The sequence below is a fragment of the Anopheles funestus genome, chromosome 3RL (assembly GCF_943734845.2).
Source record: "Anopheles funestus chromosome 3RL, idAnoFuneDA-416_04, whole genome shotgun sequence".
Classification (NCBI taxonomy): Eukaryota; Metazoa; Arthropoda; class Insecta; order Diptera; family Culicidae; genus Anopheles; species Anopheles funestus.
Window position 1 is genome coordinate 13,176,393 of NC_064599.1, and position 22,730 is coordinate 13,199,122.

Here is a 22,730-nt window from a genome sequence, read left to right on the forward strand (position 1 = left end):
ACGCCTGAGTTCTTAATTTTGTATGAAAACGCCTATTCAATCGTCTAAACTGTACAATCTGTATCATGAGGTTAGTATTTTCTGCCAACGCCCATATTTATCCTCTACGATCACTACACAGGAAAATATCAGCCAGCTAGCTTCCAAACTACAAGGAAAACTTTTCCCGTCAAGTGCTCCATTGAGAGCCGGTTTTTCTTGCACAATATACGACACAAAATGGTGATTCGCGAGTTGAAAAAAAAAAAATCATGCGAAAAAGTCAAACAGAATGGGCAAAACAGGAACGAAGAATGTGGCATTGAATCCAATCATAGATGGAAATGTTATCAAATTGGATATTGAAATGTTAAATAATTCAACCGTAGTTACCGGAGGGCAGGTTAGTTGGAAGACAGCAGGAGAGCAAAACAAAAAAGAAACAACTCGGAAATGCCACTATCCTCCAAACCGGTTGAGCCAGGAACAGAGTGGCAGCATGACGATGGCGCTAAACAATTGCCAAACCGTTTCGTACCGTGGTACCGACATCGACAAAAGGAATGACGTGACGTTGCTGTAACATTTGCGGAGATTGTTACATTTCCTTAGTTTTTCCACCCCCAGAGGCCTTTCATCGTCAAACCCACACAACTAGCCAGCTCAAACCGCAGTAGAGAAAACGAGCTTACACACACCAAGGAAAAAACGCAAAACCATTTTGTGAATTAAATAGAAAGAAAAATCTCCATTGTAAGAATTCTAGAGAAGTATTCCTTTTCGCATCATTCACCACTCAGTCCATCATACGGTTACTATTTCTTATCAAGAGTCTCACTTTCATTTGCCACTTTTCCGTTGCTTTTTTCCTCCTTCCACACCCAGATTCCATTCATTTTCTTCAACTCAATTTGAAACCGATGAAGTAGAAAATTGAGCACCAAAACACTCCTCATTTTGCGTTTGTTGAACCGGGACCAAGAGGGGGAAGGGGGGTCAGATGGGGGCAAATATTTCCGCACTCTTTTTCTTCTTCTTTGTTCTTGTGTCTTTTTTTGTTATCATTTATCGTACGATTTCGTTTTTTTTTTGCTGTAGGTTGACGAAGTTGATGAAATGGAATAATTTTCCACAGAACCGTCCACCGGCATCTTTCACTTTTCGATTAAAAACCGATGTCCGAAGCGTTTTTGTAACGAAATCGATATTGTGAAGATGTTCGTCAATAGTTGATTTTTCTCTTTGGAGGTTTTTCTTGAAGTTTCGTTTTGTGTCTTTAAGGGTTTTTGTTTTTTTATTGAGTGTTTGTTTTCACTTTTAAATTTTATTTGCAACCGGAAAAGAGTTCTCAGTAATCCACAAGGTAATACAGGATCTAGTCTGGAGTCGCCCTGCGTATTCAGGACTGATTATTTAACCATTAGTACTTCAAGTTACAGATATTGGGAATGATTTATCAAAATCAATCAAAGGTATAGAAGAAAAAAAAATTAACCAGTTTCATCACCAACATTGAAGTTGTACACCACGACCCTTAAAGCTTGTTTGTTTTGATTTTTGTCCACTACCATTCAAGCGTATGACGTATCTTTCCCCACCTCAATCCAGGTATGGTGCACCAAGCGAATTGCTAGAACTGGGACGTGTCACTCCAGGGACTTACTGTACGCGACAGTACGACGAATGCTACCGGAAAAAGTGTCGTCTCCAGAGTCCGAACTATCCAGGAATGTATCCACGCAATGTCACCTGCTATTGGACCATCCGGCAGAAGGTGGTACCGACCTGCAAGCATGCCATGGTAGCAATTAGCCAAGAAAATGAACATAAAGCTCTTGTCAAACGGTGAGTAAAATTAATAGCAAACATTTTTTATATTAATTTATGATATTTAAGAACACATATTTTTGTCGAGTTTTAGTAAGATACGCTCTCCTTTCAAATGGAATAATCCATTGAAGAAGGCACCAAAATTGCATCAGAAATAGTTTTATCTTGCACTTCATAAGAAATTCCGCACAAACAAATCCTTTTGTATCGTGTCCGCTTACTTTTAAAATCTTTCAAAAGCTTAAAGAATTACCCTTTTTGTGCTTAAAACTAGTTCCATCCATATCCCTGCCTTAAAACCAAGCCTAATGTTGGCTTCTTCGCGTTCCTTCCTTGTACAAAATCTTTTCGGGGTAAACAATGCTTCGATGAAAGATAGCTTTAAACTTTACTTAAAACTTTACCCATGTTGTCAGACATTGCTTAAATATTGTCCGGAGGAAGCAAGCAAAAGCGACCGAAATAAAGGAAGAACCAAAACTTGTATTGCGGACACGCTAAAAAGGCAGGAAGTCATTGGTGGTGGGAAGTCAACTAGCGCGCGTCGTGTCTAAAATTAGGCTAGACCTGCCCAAATTCCTCTCTCACACACACACACACATTGGGCTGGGTGCACTAAAACGGTGGTGCTATGTTTAAGTGACTGCCAAAAGTGCTCCAATTGTAGCAAAACGCAAAACGCGGTTGCTTCGTTCATGGTGTCGCGCCCTGGCCAACGAGGATGAGGCAAGGATGGGTGCAAGAACTTTTCGCTTATAATGTGTTTCCCCTCTTGTAGTACGATTGTTTTTCTTTCGGTAGCGACAGTCCCCTGTCGGTGGGCAGACAGCGGTTTCGGCGGTGGTGCTTTCGGCCATCTTTTTTCCAACACTTGGGCCACACTGTTTCAGTTTTATTTAACTTCTTTCCCTCCCCCCTGGCTGCATTTTGTACAACAACTTCACACAGTGCCATGTTCTTTTGTCGGGTGCTGCGGTACTTTCCTCTTTTTGGACTTGGTTTGGAACTCAAACAGGAGAAAACTTTTCCACACAACTTTTCATTAATTTAATTCTTTTTGTCCTACCTCATGGTACTCCACGGTGCGATTGCTCATTCCAGGCCAAACCCTTTTATCCTGCGATCTGAAACGTCTGTTCCACCCAGAACAACCCAAACCTGGTTGTAGCTACTAACAGCGCTTGGAGTTGATGCGGGCACTGTTTTTGTACTTTTTTTTGCCTTCCCGCTGTTGACGCTAAAACAGGCAGCTACTAGAAAATTGCTAACTCTGATTTGATGGTTTAAAATAAAAGAAAATCCTTCTTGCGTAAACTCACGTGCACGTCCAAAACCTGATGAAACAAGAAACTATAAAACCTTCCAACAAATACTTCCATCACGATCGAAAGCTTAAGAGAGAAAGAAAAGAAACCAGGAACAGCAACGGTGAAGCGCGTAAGGAAATGGAAAACTAAAAAAACACTGACACACATACACACCCAAGGCAAGGAAAGAATGTGGGCACAAATTTATTTAATAATTCAGCTCGTATTAAAAGCTTTCCGAGTGGCGTCTTGCAAAGCTTTGCGTCGTTGGAAAAGTGTGGCCTCACCCTCCCGCCTCCCTACCCCATCTTTCGGCACACATTATTTCGGTGCGGAAATAGCAAAATCTCTTGTGCGCTAAAAACCTCCCGGAAACAGAGAACGGCCCGGAAATGAGGCACCAAAGAAAATTGTATGTGAGTAAGTGTATTTGCAGTTCACCGTTTCGGCATTGGACGTTCGACGGGTACGAGTGAAATTACCAAAACGAAATGGAATTTAAAAGTTGCATGAGATTTTTCCACCCTTTGCACAACCCCGGTCGTACACACACACACATATTCCGGTGTACGGCAGGGGTTTCCACGCACAACCGGCGTCACTGGAAGGTGTATTTTTATCGCGACAAGCAAGCAGAACCGGTGTCCGCTATGGTCTTGGGCGAGAAGAAAAAAAAACAATTGGTACAAGAAACCGCGTTTTCTTTTCCCGCGTGCAATGGAAGGGGTTTGTGCGCCGAAACTTTAAGCTTTTTCTTGTCTTCACACAACCATCTTCGTTGTCGTGGGTAAAGGAAACACACTTCTAATTTCGACTCACATTCGAACGAATCTCCACTTTCGACAGCATCATTCTTCAGGCACTCGTGTCAGCAGGTGTACACTCATGTGTGTGTGTGTGTCTTCCGATTTACTAAATGACTGTATTTTTCCTTGTCAACATTTTCCACCGAACGAACCCACGTTGGTGAACAACGTGTGTGCTTGCGTGCGTACAACGCAGCAGGAGTTTGCGACATGCGAAGAAGGACATTTGCATTTGCATAACGTGTCAAACGCACCGGGCCTGTGTATCCTAAGTATATGATTCGTACACTGTTTTGCGGATTATGGTACGGTGTTAAGGTGTGTGTGTGTTTGTTGGATCGTTTGATAAGAATATCTTAAAATACTATACACCTTCAATTCACCATGATCCTAGAATTTTGCTTCATGGTGTTTATGAATTTGCTCACGATAATGGCTTGAGGGAAAATGTAATAACGCTAAAGCACCATGTTTATGAGTCTAAAGTGTTAAACTTTATAGATTTTGTTGGTGATAATTGGTTATTTACAACAAATCAAATCACAGCTAGAAGATCGGATTCGGTGTCGTTCATCCATTATGCATTCATAACAAAATTAATTTATCAATTAACTCTAGGACTACCAAGCGTTTTAAGCGGTTTTCGTTGTGGTTAAATTTTAAACTATTTCAAATAGCTGAAGTATATGTTATTGTTTATTGCAGATCGTACTATTCTGTTTCCCAAAGGAAACTACCAAAGGATGTTTCATCTCGTTCATGTTAAGAGTTGCAAAAAGAGTAAATGTGAGTTGAACGTGAGTTGAAACGAAAATGAGTTGAAATGAAACATTTGATACACATGAGTAAAAAACAGAATACATGACTACATTACAGAAAACTAGCCGAATGAATATATTGCTCGCTCTGCCTAACTATCAAACCTGTATAAGCGAACAAGCGGGCTAGTCTGATCGGCAAGGAGATGAAACGGGAACCGCATGTGCTTAGGAGATTTTCAAATTTTTAGATTTTTTTAATTGTTTCATTATTTATTATTTCTATTTTATTAAAAGCATTATTTGCGTGAAGAGAAACTTATTTCAACAATTTCGCATTAAAATACATCAATTTATAAATTTTGCTAAATTTCCCAAAAAAACGTAAGGGGTAAGCCTTATGAAATTTTCGAGTTGAAAATTTTTTCAAATTTTTTTCTGATTTTTTATTATTTTTTTAATTTAAAGCATTATTTGAGTGAAAAGAAACTTATTGCAACAAATTCGCATTCAAATATCTCACATTTATAAATTTTGCTACATTGCTCAAAAATGAGGAAAATTTTACATTTTCTCAAACAGGGTATGGAACTTGGTTCCTCGAATAACTTCCGGCACGGACACCTGAGAGCATGGCCGTCCAAGAAGAAAATGTAGCCATTGGTGCCACCTATCGACCACAGGTTAAAGATTGGCGATCCGTTGGATACCGACCGAGTTATAGGCAAAACTTGGTGCAAAAATGAGCCTTAGTAAATTTTGATTTTTTTGAATTTTTTGATTTTTTTTATTATTTTTCACTCTTTTTTTTATTTAAAGCATTACTTGAGTGAAAAGAAACACATTGCAACCAATTGGCATTAAAATAAACCAATTTCATTTTTTTTGCAAAATTTCCCAAAAAAAACGTAAGGGGTAAGCCTTATGAAATTTTCGAGTTGAAAATTTTTTCAAAATTTTTTTCTGATTTGTTATTATTTTTTTAATTTAAAGCATTATTTGAGTGAAAAGAAACTTATTGCAACATATTCGCATTAAAATATATCACATTTAAAATTTTGCTACATTGCTCAAAAATGAGGAAAATTTTACATTTTCTCAAACAGGGTATGGAACTTGGTTCCTCGAATAACTTCTGGCACAGACATCTAAGGGCATGGCTGTCCAAGAAGAAAATGTAGCCATTGTTGCCATCTATCGACCACAGGTTAAAGATTGGCGATCCGTTGGATACCGACCGAGTTATAGGCAAAACTTGGTGCAAAAATGAAGAAAATTTTACATTTTCTCAAACAGGGTATGGAACTTGGTTCCTCGAATAACTTCTGGCACAGACATCTGAGGGCATGGCCGTCCATGAAGAAAATGTAGCCATTGGTGCCATCTATCGACCACAGGTTAAAGATTGGCGATTCGTTGGATACCGACCGAGTTATAGGCAAAACTTGGTGCAAAAATGAGCCTTAGTAAATTTTGATTTTTTTGAATTTTTTGATTTTTTCTATTATTTTTCACTCTTTTTTTATTTAAAGCATTACTTGAGTGAAAAGAAACACATTGCGACCAATTGGCATTAAAATAAACCAATTTCATTTTTTTTGCAAAATTTCCCAAAAAAAACCTAAGGGGTAAGCCTTATGAAATTTTCGAGTTGAAAATTTTTTCAAAATTTTTTTCTGATTTTTTATTATTTTTTTAATTTAAAGCATTATTTGAGTGAAAAGAAACTTATTGCAACAAATTCGCATTCAAATATCTCACATTTATTAATTTTGCTACATTGCTCAAAAATGAGGAAAATTTTACATTTTCTCAAACAGGGTATGGAACTTGGTTCCTCGAATAACTTCTGGCACAGACATCTAAGGGCATGGCCGTCCAAGAAGAAAATGTAGCCATTGTTGCCATCTATCGACCACAGGTTAAAGATTGGCGATCCGTTGGATACCGACCGAGTTATAGGCAAAACTTGGTGCAAAAATGAAGAAAATTTTACATTTTCTCAAACAGGGTATGGAACTTGGTTCCTCGAATAACTTCTGGCACAGACATCTGAGGGCATGGCCGTCCATGAAGAAAATGTAGCCATTGGTGCCATCTATCGACCACAGGTTAAAGATTGGCGATCCGTTGGATACCGACCGAGTTATAGGCAAAACTTGGTGCAAAAATGAGCCTTAGTAAATTTTAATTTTTTTGAATTTTTTGATTTTTTCTATTATTTTTCACTCTTTTTTTTATTTAAAGCATTACTTGAGTGAAAAGAAACACATTGCAACCAATTGGCATTAAAATAAACCAATTTCATTTTTTTTGCAAAATTTCCCAAAAAAAACGTAAGGGGTAAGCCTTATGAAATTTTCGAGTTGAAAATTTTTTCAAAATTTTTTTCTGATTTGTTATTATTTTTTTAATTTAAAGCATTATTTGAGTGAAAAGAAACTTATTGCAACAAATTCACATTCAAATATCTCACATTTATTAATTTTGCTACATTGCTCAAAAATGAGGAAAATTTTACATTTTCTCAAACAGGGTATGGAACTTGGTTCCTCGAATAACTTCCGGCACGGACACCTGAGAGCATGGCTGTCCAAGAAGAAAATGTAGTCATTGGTGCCATCTATCGACCACAGGTTAAAGATTGGCGATCCGTTGGATACCGACCGAGTTATAGGCAAAACTTGGTGCAAAAATGAGCCTTAGTAAATTTTAATTTTTTTGAATTTTTTGATTTTTTTTATTATTTTTCACTCTTTTTTTTATTTAAAGCATTACTTGAGTGAAAAGAAACACATTGCAACCAATTGGCATTAAAATAAACCAATTTCATTTTTTTTGCAAAATTTCCCAAAAAAAACGTAAGGGGTAAGCCTTATGAAATTTTCGAGTTGAAAATTTTTTCAAAATTTTTTTCTGATTTGTTATTATTTTTTTAATTTAAAGCATTATTTGAGTGAAAAGAAACTTATTGCAACATATTCGCATTAAAATATATCACATTTATAAATTTTGCTACATTGCTCAAAAATGAGGAAAATTTTACATTTTCTCAAACAGGGTATGGAACTTGGTTCCTCGAATAACTTCCGGCACGGACACCTGAGAGCATGGCTGTCCAAGAAGAAAATGTAGTCATTGGTGCCATCTATCGACCACAGGTTAAAGATTGGCGATCCGTTGGATACCGACCGAGTTATAGGCAAAACTTGGTGCAAAAATGAGCCTTAGTAAATTTTAATTTTTTTGAATTTTTTGATTTTTTTTATTATTTTTCACTCTTTTTTTTATTTAAAGCATTACTTGAGTGAAAAGAAACACATTGCAACCAATTGGCATTAAAATAAACCAATTTCATTTTTTTTGCAAAATTTCCCAAAAAAAACGTAAGGGGTAAGCCTTATGAAATTTTCGAGTTGAAAATTTTTTCAAAATTTTTTTCTGATTTGTTATTATTTTTTTAATTTAAAGCATTATTTGAGTGAAAAGAAACTTATTGCAACATATTCGCATTAAAATATATCACATTTATAAATTTTGCTACATTGCTCAAAAATGAGGAAAATTTTACATTTTCTCAAACAGGGTATGGAACTTGGTTCCTCGAATAACTTCTGGCACAGACATCTAAGGGCATGGCTGTCCAAGAAGAAAATGTAGCCATTGTTGCCATCTATCGACCACAGGTTAAAGATTGGCGATCCGTTGGATACCGACCGAGTTATAGGCAAAACTTGGTGCAAAAATGAAGAAAATTTTACATTTTCTCAAACAGGTTATGGAACTTGGTTCCTCGAATAACTTCTGGCACAGACATCTGAGGGCATGGCCGTCCATGAAGAAAATGTAGCCATTGGTGCCATCTATCGACCACAGGTTAAAGATTGGCGATTCGTTGGATACCGACCGAGTTATAGGCAAAACTTGGTGCAAAAATGAGCCTTAGTAAATTTTGATTTTTTTGAATTTTTTGATTTTTTCTATTATTTTTCACTCTTTTTTTATTTAAAGCATTACTTGAGTGAAAAGAAACACATTGCGACCAATTGGCATTAAAATAAACCAATTTCATTTTTTTTGCAAAATTTCCCAAAAAAAACCTAAGGGGTAAGCCTTATGAAATTTTCGAGTTGAAAATTTTTTCAAAATTTTTTTCTGATTTTTTATTATTTTTTTAATTTAAAGCATTATTTGAGTGAAAAGAAACTTATTGCAACAAATTCGCATTCAAATATCTCACATTTATTAATTTTGCTACATTGCTCAAAAATGAGGAAAATTTTACATTTTCTCAAACAGGGTATGGAACTTGGTTCCTCGAATAACTTCTGGCACAGACATCTAAGGGCATGGCCGTCCAAGAAGAAAATGTAGCCATTGTTGCCATCTATCGACCACAGGTTAAAGATTGGCGATCCGTTGGATACCGACCGAGTTATAGGCAAAACTTGGTGCAAAAATGAAGAAAATTTTACATTTTCTCAAACAGGGTATGGAACTTGGTTCCTCGAATAACTTCTGGCACAGACATCTGAGGGCATGGCCGTCCATGAAGAAAATGTAGCCATTGGTGCCATCTATCGACCACAGGTTAAAGATTGGCGATCCGTTGGATACCGACCGAGTTATAGGCAAAACTTGGTGCAAAAATGAGCCTTAGTAAATTTTAATTTTTTTGAATTTTTTGATTTTTTCTATTATTTTTCACTCTTTTTTTTATTTAAAGCATTACTTGAGTGAAAAGAAACACATTGCAACCAATTGGCATTAAAATAAACCAATTTCATTTTTTTTGCAAAATTTCCCAAAAAAAACGTAAGGGGTAAGCCTTATGAAATTTTCGAGTTGAAAATTTTTTCAAAATTTTTTTCTGATTTGTTATTATTTTTTTAATTTAAAGCATTATTTGAGTGAAAAGAAACTTATTGCAACAAATTCGCATTCAAATATCTCACATTTATTAATTTTGCTACATTGCTCAAAAATGAGGAAAATTTTACATTTTCTCAAACAGGGTATGGAACTTGGTTCCTCGAATAACTTCCGGCACGGACACCTGAGAGCATGGCTGTCCAAGAAGAAAATGTAGTCATTGGTGCCATCTATCGACCACAGGTTAAAGATTGGCGATCCGTTGGATACCGACCGAGTTATAGGCAAAACTTGGTGCAAAAATGAGCCTTAGTAAATTTTAATTTTTTTGAATTTTTTGATTTTTTTTATTATTTTTCACTCTTTTTTTTATTTAAAGCATTACTTGAGTGAAAAGAAACACATTGCAACCAATTGGCATTAAAATAAACCAATTTCATTTTTTTTGCAAAATTTCCCAAAAAAAACGTAAGCCTTATGAAATTTTCGAGTTGAAAATTTTTTCAAAATTTTTTTCTGATTTGTTATTATTTTTTTAATTTAAAGCATTATTTGAGTGAAAAGAAACTTATTGCAACATATTCGCATTAAAATATATCACATTTATAAATTTTGCTACATTGCTCAAAAATGAGGAAAATTTTACATTTTCTCAAACAGGGTATGGAACTTGGTTCCTCGAATAACTTCTGGCACAGACATCTAAGGGCATGGCTGTCCAAGAAGAAAATGTAGCCATTGTTGCCATCTATCGACCACAGGTTAAAGATTGGCGATCCGTTGGATACCGACCGAGTTATAGGCAAAACTTGGTGCAAAAATGAAGAAAATTTTACATTTTCTCAAACAGGGTATGGAACTTGGTTCCTCGAATAACTTCTGGCACAGACATCTGAGGGCATGGCCGTCCATGAAGAAAATGTAGCCATTGGTGCCATCTATCGACCACAGGTTAAAGATTGGCGATTCGTTGGATACCGACCGAGTTATAGGCAAAACTTGGTGCAAAAATGAGCCTTAGTAAATTTTGATTTTTTTGAATTTTTTGATTTTTTCTATTATTTTTCACTCTTTTTTTATTTAAAGCATTACTTGAGTGAAAAGAAACACATTGCGACCAATTGGCATTAAAATAAACCAATTTCATTTTTTTTGCAAAATTTCCCAAAAAAAACCTAAGGGGTAAGCCTTATGAAATTTTCGAGTTGAAAATTTTTTCAAAATTTTTTTCTGATTTTTTATTATTTTTTTAATTTAAAGCATTATTTGAGTGAAAAGAAACTTATTGCAACAAATTCGCATTCAAATATCTCACATTTATTAATTTTGCTACATTGCTCAAAAATGAGGAAAATTTTACATTTTCTCAAACAGGGTATGGAACTTGGTTCCTCGAATAACTTCTGGCACAGACATCTAAGGGCATGGCTGTCCAAGAAGAAAATGTAGCCATTGTTGCCATCTATCGACCACAGGTTAAAGATTGGCGATCCGTTGGATACCGACCGAGTTATAGGCAAAACTTGGTGCAAAAATGAAGAAAATTTTACATTTTCTCAAACAGGGTATGGAACTTGGTTCCTCGAATAACTTCTGGCACAGACATCTGAGGGCATGGCCGTCCATGAAGAAAATGTAGCCATTGGTGCCATCTATCGACCACAGGTTAAAGATTGGCGATCCGTTGGATACCGACCGAGTTATAGGCAAAACTTGGTGCAAAAATGAGCCTTAGTAAATTTTAATTTTTTTGAATTTTTTGATTTTTTCTATTATTTTTCACTCTTTTTTTTTATTTAAAGCATTACTTGAGTGAAAAGAAACACATTGCAACCAATTGGCATTAAAATAAACCAATTTCATTTTTTTTGCAAAATTTCCCAAAAAAAACGTAAGGGGTAAGCCTTATGAAATTTTCGAGTTAAAAATTTTTTCAAAATTTTTTTCTGATTTGTTATTATTTTTTTAATTTAAAGCATTATTTGAGTGAAAAGAAACTTATTGCAACAAATTCGCATTCAAATATCTCACATTTATTAATTTTGCTACATTGCTCAAAAATGAGGAAAATTTTACATTTTCTCAAACAGGGTATGGAACTTGGTTCCTCGAATAACTTCCGGCACGGACACCTGAGAGCATGGCTGTCCAAGAAGAAAATGTAGTCATTGGTGCCATCTATCGACCACAGGTTAAAGATTGGCGATCCGTTGGATACCGACCGAGTTATAGGCAAAAGTTGGTGCAAAAATGAGGAAAATTTTACATTTTCTCAAACAGGGTATGGAACTTGGTTCCTCGAATAACTTCTGGCACAAACATCTAAGGGCATGGCTGTCCAAGAAGAAAATGTAGCCATTGTTGCCATCTATCGACCACAGGTTAAAGATTGGCGATCCGTTGGATACCGACCGAGTTATAGGCAAAACTTGGTGCAAAAATGAAGAAAATTTTACATTTTCTCAAACAGGGTATGGAACATAGTTCCTCGAATAACTTCTGGCATAGACATCTGAGGGCATGGCCGTCCATGAAGAAAATGTAGCCATTGGTGCCATCTATCGACTACAGGTTAAAGATTGGCGATTCGTTGGATACCGACCGAGTTACAGGCAAAAGATGGTGCAAAAATGAAGAAAATTTTACATTTTCTCAATCAGGATATGGAACTTGGTTCCTCGAATAACTTCTGGCACAGACATCTAAGGGCATGGCTGTCCAAGAAGAAAATGTAGCCATTGCTGCCATCTATCGACCACAGGTTAAAGATTGGCGATCCGTTGGATACCGACCGAGTTATAGGCAAAACTTGGTGCAAAAATGAGCCTTAGTAAATTTTAATTTTTTTGAATTTTTTTGATTTTTTTATTATTTTTCACTCTTTTTTTATTTAAAGCATTACTTGAGTGAAAAGAAACACAATGCAACCAATTGGCATTAAAATAAATCAATTTCATTTTTTTGCAAAATTTTCCAAAAAAAACGTAAGGGGTAAGCCTTATGAAATTTTCAAGTTGAAAATTTTTTCAAAATTTTTTTCTGATTTTTTATTATTTTTTTAATTTAAAGCATTATTTGAGTGAAAAGAAACTTATTGCAACAAATTCGCATTCAAATATATCACATTTTAAAAATTTGCTACATTGCTCAAAAATGAGGAAAATTTTACATTTTCTCAAACAGGGTAAGGAACTTGGTTCCTCGAATAACTTCCGGCACGGACACCTGAGAGCATGGCCGTCCAAGAAGAAAATGTAGCCATTGGTGCCACCTATCGACCACAGGTTAAGGATTGGCGATCCGTTGGATACCGACCGAGTTACAGGCAAAACTTGGTGCAAAAATGAGCCTAGGAGATAGGCAATTTTATAGATTTTTTTGTTATTGTATTACAATTTTTAAATCTTTTTTAATTTAAAGCATTATTTGAGTTAAATGAAACTTATTTAAACCATCTGGCATTAAAATAAATCAATTTAATTTTTTTTGCAAAATTTCTCAAAAAAAATTGTAAGGGGTTAGCCTTATAAAATTTTTGAACTGAAATTATTTTTAATTTTTTTTCTGTATTTTTATTCTTCTTTTAGTTTAAAGCATTATTTGAGTGAAAAGAGGCTTATTGCAACAAATTCGCATTGAAATATATCAAATTTATAAATTTTGTAAAATTACTCAAAAATAAGGTTAGGCTATAACCTTAGGGAAATTTCAAATTTTTAGAATTTTTTTAGTTTTTTTTATTATATTTTATGCTTTTTTTTATTTAAAGCAATAAGTGAGTGAAAAGAAACTTATTTCAACAAATTTGCATTAAAATTCATCAATTTATAATTTTTTTGGCAAGGGGGGATGGTGTGGGGGTCCCACAACCAACGAAAGAAAATAAGTGCAGTGTTACAATATTATAAATCGCCAAAAATTTTGGCTTCCCCGTGGCCGCTACACTTGTATTCCGTTTCAACTCTAGTGTATCAAACGGTTCGTTTCAACTCACTCCCACATTTTCGTTTCGACTCACGTATTTACTCTTTTTGCAACTCGACTCACCACGGCTACATGTTTACACTAATGAGTGAGTAAAAAGATCGAACCTTAACTTATACGTTTATTTTTTATGACTCCGAAATGAGTCGTTAAACGAGCAGACTCCTTATAACCACTCATTCACTCTGAGTTGACTCACTAAAAAGAGTTGTTATTCTCATCTCTAATCCGGACCGTCCCCCCTAGCAAGGACTGACTATCCTGCTGCGTGGTAAATTAAAAGTGTTTCATAATGAAAGTAATTATTACGTAACTTTTAAGCTTTAAAATACGCCCTTTGTATGGCAAATTGGATACCTTTGTATGTTGAGAAATACGCCTGAAGTTATGCTTGTTTTTGTATACTGCATTTTAAAAATGCAGATATTTCATTTATTATGAATTAATTGGACACTGTTTTGTCTAACGAACGAAACAATTAATTCCGTGTGTGTGAGTGTGTATTTACCGTCTTAAAAAAAATCGATCAATGTTTGATTGATGGCACTGGATAAAGCAAATAGCGTAAAATGCAGCTGCTGTGAAGCTACCGAATGAAATAAATCGTCAACTTTTCGGCTTTTCAGCTACCACAAAGCTGCGTCTGTTTCGTGATTGTTTAAATGCTCGTTCAATCAGCGGGAAACTGCCGATCCCACTTTTCGTACACCGCACACACACCATTTCCGGCACCTCATAAGCCATGTCCTGCCTCCCCCCGTGACTCGCAACCGAAACACGGACAATAGTGAAGCATTCGGTGGTGATGGTGGGACAATTTTCAACATAATTATCAACGTTCCCATCATCGTAAACAACATATTCGGCATAGTCATGCTCACTGTCGCGTGACGTGCTTCCCACTTTAGCGTTCTCGTTTCGTACTGGCTGCAAAAACCTCATTGGCAAGGATGGCCGGATCGGTCCGACACCAATCACCACTTCGCCCGTCACCTTTATCAACTTCCACCCCACACGCTTGTACTCATTTTCCCACTCTGCGCGCTCTGATTTTCTACATGTCACGTAAATGAAGCGGAAGTTTCACTTAGTGTGAGTGTGAGGGTGGGTGTGTGTGTTATTTCGAGCATTTCCGAATCCGGTGGTTTATGGTATTATATACATAGCACACACACGCACACCTTAAAACAGAGAGAGAAAAAAACAATCCTCCTGCATTTTGGGAGCCATGAAGTGCTGTCCTCGGAATGGTCGCTAAAAGCACACATCTCACCTTCCTTCCCACGTGTCGCCTTTGCGTCCTTCTTCCGCTTCCACTTCCTGGGACCTATTAGGGGACGGCGCGTCGGCAGCAGATCGTTAACATAATTAATAATGAATCATTATGAAAATTTTCCGGAAATTATTTTAATCCAACGTTTCCCAAAACCACCGACTGCCGGTACTGGGAAACGTCCTTGCAGTCGACGAAGGGACAAAAACACCAACCGAACGTTTCGTTTTTCCTTTTTCCACCCCAGCTAGGAAAACACACAGAGGTATGCTCCTAAAGCGGGTCTGTCTTTCTGCGTGCCCCAGTGTGCTTTCCATCATTCAGCGAGGGGTGTGTGAGCACAAGAAAATAACAAGTCCTCAGCTGTTTCACCATCGCCATACCAAAAACGGAGCTCAGTCACGCGAATCGTCCGTCATCGGAAAAATCAAGCACGGCTCGATTCGTTCACGCGCCACACCATCCACAAACTTTGCTCGTTCACTTCACTGTTGACTCCTTCTCTCTGTTTTGGGGAAAAATTGTTATATTTATGAATTAATGTTTAATTTTCTTCTCTCCCTCCACACGCCACACGCCTAATTCGCACCCCGCGCTCGTCTTCGAAACTTGCCCCATTATCGACTTCATCAAGCATTTTGTCGCTTCGCACCGTCCTGCCGTCAGTGCGCTGTCGATGAAGGGAAATTTTGTTACAGCCGAAGTAAAACCGGGCATAAAACTTTGACTTCACGACGAGCCTCTTTGTTGGTGTTATTATTACTTTCAAGCGAAAACGGAATTGGCCCAAACGCCAATATTGTTGCCAAAAACGAATGCCAGCGGAGAAATTCATTGCCCGCGTGAGGAGTTCGCAAAAAGTCCTATCGGTCTGTAGAGAGCTGCTGCAAAAATGGTTCTCCATCCCGCTGCCCTGCTTTTCCATTTTCTTTAGGAAGAAGCAGCATTAAGAAAACAGTCTTTTGGGGTCAATTCGAACCCGAAAGTTGCTGGTGACCTGCCTGCTGTAGAAAAGGCGGAACGACGGGGGAAAAAACGGTTTTCGATAAGCGTAACTAAAACGAAAATTTGCCTTCGCGTCGTGCTATTCCCTGGGAAGGAATTTCCTCCGAAACGAAAAAAAAAACTTCGAAAACCCGAAACCTCTCTGACAGTACCGAAACGCACACAGATACACCCCAAGCTGCCCGTCCAATGATTAATGATACCACGAGTACTTTCGGTCTCGGTAGACGGTCACGGTGTGTGTCCATTGATTTGAGGGGAATTTTCCCGAGATTTTCATGTCAGACAAATGTGCGGGGAAACTGCCAATTGTTTCCCTGCCGCCGCCTCCGTGTTGGAAAATCTTCGATAGGATCAACATCGTCTTACAGCAACTTAACACAAGTTTAATCAGATTTTTCTGATCACCGCGTGAAAGTTTGCACACACAGATGTTGCGGCGCTGATAAATGTTCGCGCTTTTGTGTTCGCGAAAACCGGCTGGCCGGACATTGACCGTGGCATAAATCTTTCATCTTTTGCGCATTTTCCGCGATGTGTGGGTGAGTGTTTGGTTGGTTTTTCTGAATGTGCAGGATGTGGCTTTTATGCGGTGGTTACGAGGTGTGAAGTTAATTGCTTTTCTTTCAGCCAATTTTATTCCGATGTGAGGGATGGTTTTATGCTTGAATACAAATTTCAAAAGTCAGTCTAATTTTAGGGTAAGCGGAAGATCGCCATTCTACCCACAATTTGATACCGCATAATTTGTCGCAAAGAAGATTGATATTCAACGCTACAAGGAATGAACAGTTTTGGGGAAGAATATGAAGGACGATATTTGGAACGGTCTTGCTACTTGCCATGTAAGCTGCCATGTTTGTGTTGCTAATGTTTTAAGCAGCATTAGAATTTAGTATTGAAAATTTAAATCAATCAAAAAACTTTTTTCTTTTCTTTCGAGCGAAGAAATTAACTGTCGCATTAGTGAAGAATGGTCTCTTTACAAAACACCATCAATGTGAATAACGCTAATAAAGTTACATTATTTTCGTAGAATGTCCATAATTATAAATAGAATTAACATAGAACTGGCAGCTGTTAGTAAACAAGTGCCACTCCAGGGAGTTGCACGCTGTCAACGCAAATAATTAAATTAATTTTCTTTAAGGAAGCATGAAAACACGAATAACGTGTACGCAGAAAGAAAAGGACAAAATTGATGAGATGGAATTGTTCAAAATCATTGGTGGAAACCTTAAAGATATCTTAACTACGTTAATTTTAAAAGTTATTATCAAAAAAAATACTTCCTTTTTGCGTCATCAAATGTTGTGTAATTTCGTATAAATGTGCAAAGTTTGTGATACAGTGCGATGCATTTGTTTAGTTTCACCATCATGTTGATATTCATATTGAACCATTCTTTAAGTTTTATTTATCTTTTGAAGCGCATAATATAAAAGAAATTTTGTCAATAATAGTGCGCTTGAGGGGGCGGCCCGGTGGTGTATGTGATAAACGGCGCCAGTCCACACGGCCGGACCGGGTTCAAATCCCATCCGGCCCGTCCCCCGGTAGCAAGGACTGACTATCCGGCTACGTGGTAAAAATAAGTCTAGTAAGCCAGAAATGGCGGGCGTGACCTGTAAGGTCGTTAAAGCCAAGAAGAGAGAGAGTGCGCTTGAGCAAATTAGAATTAGAACAAAATTGTATAAAGCGTTCGACAGTTCGGAGTTCGACACATGAATAGGGGCAAATTGTCTGAGTGCTCCTCCAAATGAAGAATCGAAACATCTTCCAGAAGTACGCAGTAAGTTTCATTCTTTTGTGCAGTGGTTGGAGCGAAAGAAACCAAGTTCCTAGTTAGGAATCATTTACATCACCTCCAGCTGGAGTTGATAGACAAAATATAAAAATGGACCTTCATAACTTGAAGAATATTTATTAAATGATAGAATCGAAGCAAAGCGATTATTGTCACGCATCCAGTTTGTATCCTATGTTCATTGAAGAACCGCTTAGCACTTGATATACCCGGGATATACATAGATTCAGAAATCATGTGCATCGTTGTATTTTTTACATAGCTTTCATGTTGGTATCTTCAGTACAGCTACAAATTTTAGGGTGTTTAAAAATGCGGAAAGTAAAATTATTGGAGCACATTTTGAAATAATTCTATTAACTAAACCAAAAATATACTGATTTCGAATAAAAATTTTTTGTAGGAAATGTACCCAAAAAACGCAAAAATATCACATAAACATAAAACTCATCATCCGTTATCGCTCTTCCAAATGAACAATTCCGCGACTAATGCATAACTCCAACAATTGTATGATGTCCTCAGAGAAATGAAGCAGCAAAACCTAGACAAACAAAACTAAAAAAATCCATTTTACAAAAGCGTCATCTTATCCGGCGTAAATCAGTGCTTCTAACAAGCGGCAAAAAAGATTCCTTATCGATCCGGGACAAAATTTAATTCACCGCTTCGTGTGGTGCGCAAGCAATGCGCTAACTTTTAATTAGAGTTAAGAACAATGGCAAGAAGTGCGGTCGCATTGGAAAGCAAGAAACCACAAAAACCACGTGTCTCGTAATTTCAAGCATCCGGCAATTTCCCGGATACTGCTGCAACTGTAAATGGCAGAAGTTGTAACAAAAAACGTGAATGAAGCGTGTTTTTGCTGAGAATGTTTGTTCGACACCAACTATTTGACCACAGGGCGTTTTGTTGAAGTTACTCATTAAAGCGTGGTAGAGTTCTTTTTCTCACTTACATATACATTGCACTGTTTATCATTCATCGTCTGTTTTTTTCTTGTTTAAATCCATTTTCCAACTCTTTTCAGGAAGTTGGGTAAAGAAAGCTGTCCAATTTAGTTGTTTTATTTCCACATTTTGCGTAAAGTTGCTTATGTGTTTGTTTCTTCGGAAAGAAGATTTATTTCACTTACCTGCTTCCGCTCTTGCTTGTGCCATTCCCGTCGTTCAAGTACGATCGTCCTTTACTTTTTATGTTACGATATTCTTTGATTTCCTTCTTTACTACCACGATACTTTACGGCACGAATTACTTCTCTTTTTCTTGCGGTTTCTGATTTCCCAAAATCGAAGAGAAAGAGGCAGAAAGAAAAGAAGGACAAAAGTTATGAGCTTTTCTTACGAAACAACTTCATTGCGCCATGAGGATAAAGAAAAACTGTACTCGATTGTCACCATTGCTTGCACCGACGCGACCAAAACCGGATCAAACTCCCAAACACTTGGGCAAAGAAAAAGGTTGTAAAGTTTCCTTTACTTTGCCAACTCCTTCCCCAATGGCGAAACAGTTGTGTTACAGTAATGCAAGGGTTTCTTGTTCTTGCCTGTTCTCTTACAGACAGTAAATTCTTTGAAAAGGGTTCGAAATCACGAACGAAACGATGACACGGACGTGTAAACTGAACGAAAAGCACGTTGTGTTTTTTTTTCTGTTGTTTCGGGTGAGCCGAGAGTTTGTTTTGTTTTTGCGCTCAATTCGCGTACATTTTCCCGTTTCATCACTATCTGTTTTCCTTGCGCGTTAACACAAGCAGAAGCTGGTTGTGGAAAATAAGAACCATCGGAAATCGTTTCACTCTTCACTAGCGTTAGGAATTTTATTTTGTTGTCTTTCGTGAATTCGTCGCTCGGTACGACCCGCGTTCACTTTTGCCGAGAAGGTGGTAAAATCAACCACAACATAGCAAAGAACCCCAGCAAAGCACCGGCTCACCAGGCAGGAGAAGCGATAAACGAAAAGCGATAAAAATATCTAATTTATGAACTAACGGGTTTGTGCGACTTTCCGGTAGTTTTCATCGAGCACGGGAAATTCCTTTTGCTGGAAGGACTTTTCTTGTGATACCTTAAGGAGGATACACAAGGTTCCGTTTTCTTTCAACCGAGCACCGAAAAAAAAGCAAAACAAAACAAATGAAACATGTTTAACAATTACCCATTTTGCTTATTATTATTACCCCGCATTAAAAGGTAATGAAAATCGAATTACCGTACTGAACCGTACGAACCTAAAGTACCTTAAAGTCGGTGTTGAAAATGCGAAACTCCATTTGTTGGAAAGGTTTACTGTAAAACACACACACACTTCCTTCCTGGGGCTGAGTAACCGAACTTTACGATTAGTTTTGTATTTTTCGTATTCTCCTGTCGTGTTGTAAGCTGCAATTATTCCAATCACGACTGGCAACTGGTTCATGCGATTTTACTGAAAATGTTTAGCCTCGGTTTTTCCTGGAGTCTGGGAACACATGTAGCAAATACAACTTCAAAACCCTCAGTTTTTCTTTTCACCCAAAAACCCACATTTTCACAACTTTGCTAGGCAGTGAAGTGAGAAAATTGGCTCCCATGTCTTTAGTTTGAAACTGTGAAAATTACAAACCGCTAAATTTTCACTTCAGTTGCTGTGGATATGTGCCAACCGTTCGTGAACGACATTTGCTTCAATAGTCAATGAGGGAAAGAAATAATAATTTACTTTCGGTTACACATGCAACTTCCACATTTCCACACATTTTCCTGCGGTAAGAGTGTGTGTGTGTACACGGGAATGCATTTTCCTGTTTACGGTGCCCAGTTCGAACAATTGTTTCGAACAACAGTCAACGTTGTCAACAGGCACAGGCAAGGAAACTGAACGTAAAAAAAATATAAGAAAACCAACTCTACCAACAAGGCGATAGTTTATTAACCTCCGGAAAAGCCACATGGCAAAAGGGGCGTAAACTTCATGAGCCACGGCTGGAGCAGCGAAATAATAATTTTCACTTGTACAACTGAATGTATTTCCGCTCCCTCCACATACACCCAACACACAGACACACGCTATACTTACGATTGACATACACCCCGATGAGGGTACAGAAATTCGTGCAAATCGTTTTCCCTATTTTTGCAACGGTTTTTTTTCAGGAACAGCCACAACATTTCGAAAGGAGTAAAATTTGGAACTCCCAAGTGTGGAAAATGGTTTCGAGGAAAATTCGTCCACGCGTGTCTCTGGCTCTCCTTCTCCATTCCCTCTCTTTAAAACCTTCGACCTGTCACACAACCTACCTTCCCAACCTTTCATTCAACCACAAACAATCCAATGTTGCGATCGTGTTTGGTTTGTAAGCGTTCTTTACTTTATTTTTTATACTCTTCGTTCTCATTGTTAGCTGTTGGAAAAACACACATTCTCGTACATGCTCGCACACACATCGAACTAAAGGGAGGGGGGAGGGGGTGGAAACACACACACACAACACTCAGAATCAAACCGAAGCAATTCGGGGTTTGTTGTCGAGCTTTGGTTTATGAGAAAAGTTTTAGCCATTTTCAGCGTAAAAGATGGCAACACTGCCGAACGAACAACCAAGGGAGGAAATGGTGCTTTCGCAGCATTTTTTTTATTTTCTACACTCAAAGTGGAAGTTTTGGTGTGAAGTAAAGAGAAAGGGAGAAGAGGAGAGTAAATTTAGTTTTATTCGTTTCTTCCGCTTTTTTTCCTTTTCAGTGTAAATATGAATACTAATATTTTTTGGATGAAAAAAAAAAACAATCCAACCGACACACCGATCATCCCAACAGCGATTAAACCATACAGGATCGAGAGGAACTTTAGCATTGGAAAAGAAAAAAAACACATAAAAGGCACTTTATGATTTTATCACATCCCAATGCATCCCGTTCGCTTGACGTGTGTGTGAGTTGTGCATTACCACGATTCAATCTGTCCATCGGTAAAATGCACCGTAAACCGATGGGCATAAACATTCGTACATGGTTGCAACTAGTTTTATTGAGCTTTCAAAACAAACAAAAAAAAGTTCACAAAATTACACATTTTCTTTTTTTTGTTTTTGTGTGTGTTTTATCTCGTTCCACGTAGTCTCGGCATGGCCAAACATAGCATCGCAGTTCGGTGACTGAACAAATTCTATTCACGAGTCTACTCTGTTACATACAAAAGCACCATGTACGAGATGATTGTTTGTGGGATTGTGCCGCGGAACCGATTGTGCTGTAACTTTTTTAATTGCAAAAACCTCCCGAAAGAATTGAACACACCGTAGGGTTGTGTGAAACGAACCAAGGAAAACAATGGTGGGCAAAATGTTGACAGAATAAAATTGACTCCAGGATTGCTCAGTTCCGCACACCGACCGAGGCACGTTGGTAAGAGTTGGCGTCAAATGTAACCCGCACCGGTAACGGTTCGAAGGCCCATGATTTATTTTACACACGTCGGTCACAATCGGTCCCGAAGGAGTAGCTACCGCGTGGATGCAACTGGACTGATGCATCGGGCAACCAGCAAGGATCGAATAGTTTCTATTTGCCAGTATGGTGGTGGTAGTGGTTCGTGTTTGCGTTTCTGGCGAGTGCTCTCATTAAAACTTTTAAACCCAGGCAATCGTTGTTCCGTCAGCGAAAGCTCGTCATCCATTCGTCGTACCATTTGGGGGTCGTGTGCATTTGGTAAAGTTGACGTGAGCGTTTGTAACGATTCTAACTCAATCGTACGGTGTGTCCTGTGTACCATGTCCACGTTAGACATGATCATTTTGTGGATAACCAAAAGCTATAGTACCGTTTGTCGTTTTTTTTCGGAAAGGAATCGTTTCTATTATTTGATTCGTTCTTTTTGTAAAGGCCATCATGGCTTGGGAAGGGTTCGGGTATAAGCTTGAGTAGGTTAGAAAATTGTTTTGAATAGACACAGAGTTCCGTTCATGGAACACATTTGTTAGCGTTATTCTTGTTGCTTTCGTACAGCGTAAACAGAAGCAGGCAGAGGGAGCTTTTGTGTGTTGTGTGATGTCCTTTCTATGTTGGTTTAATCGGTTTTACAATATATTTGATCATTGTTTTTTTCCTTCTTTGATTTCTTTAGTTATTTAAA

At 37.7% G+C, this 22,730-nt stretch overlaps 1 protein-coding gene and 1 long non-coding RNA gene across 2 annotated transcripts in view; both read left to right on the plus strand.

Moving 5' to 3' along the window:
• Window positions 1-22,730, plus strand: part of LOC125771433 (uncharacterized) — a 113,470-nt gene that overhangs the window by 80,852 nt on the left and 9,888 nt on the right. The window contains exon 8 of the mRNA XM_049442051.1: window positions 1,588-1,824. Coding sequence (XP_049298008.1) covers window positions 1,588-1,824 — 237 coding nt within the window. The remainder of the gene's footprint in view (window positions 1-1,587; window positions 1,825-22,730) is intronic.
• LOC125771504 (uncharacterized) lies at window positions 5,096-12,910 on the plus strand. The gene is made up of 3 exons (XR_007419315.1): window positions 5,096-6,601; window positions 11,744-12,123; window positions 12,314-12,910. It is a non-coding gene; the product is annotated as an uncharacterized LOC125771504 (long non-coding RNA).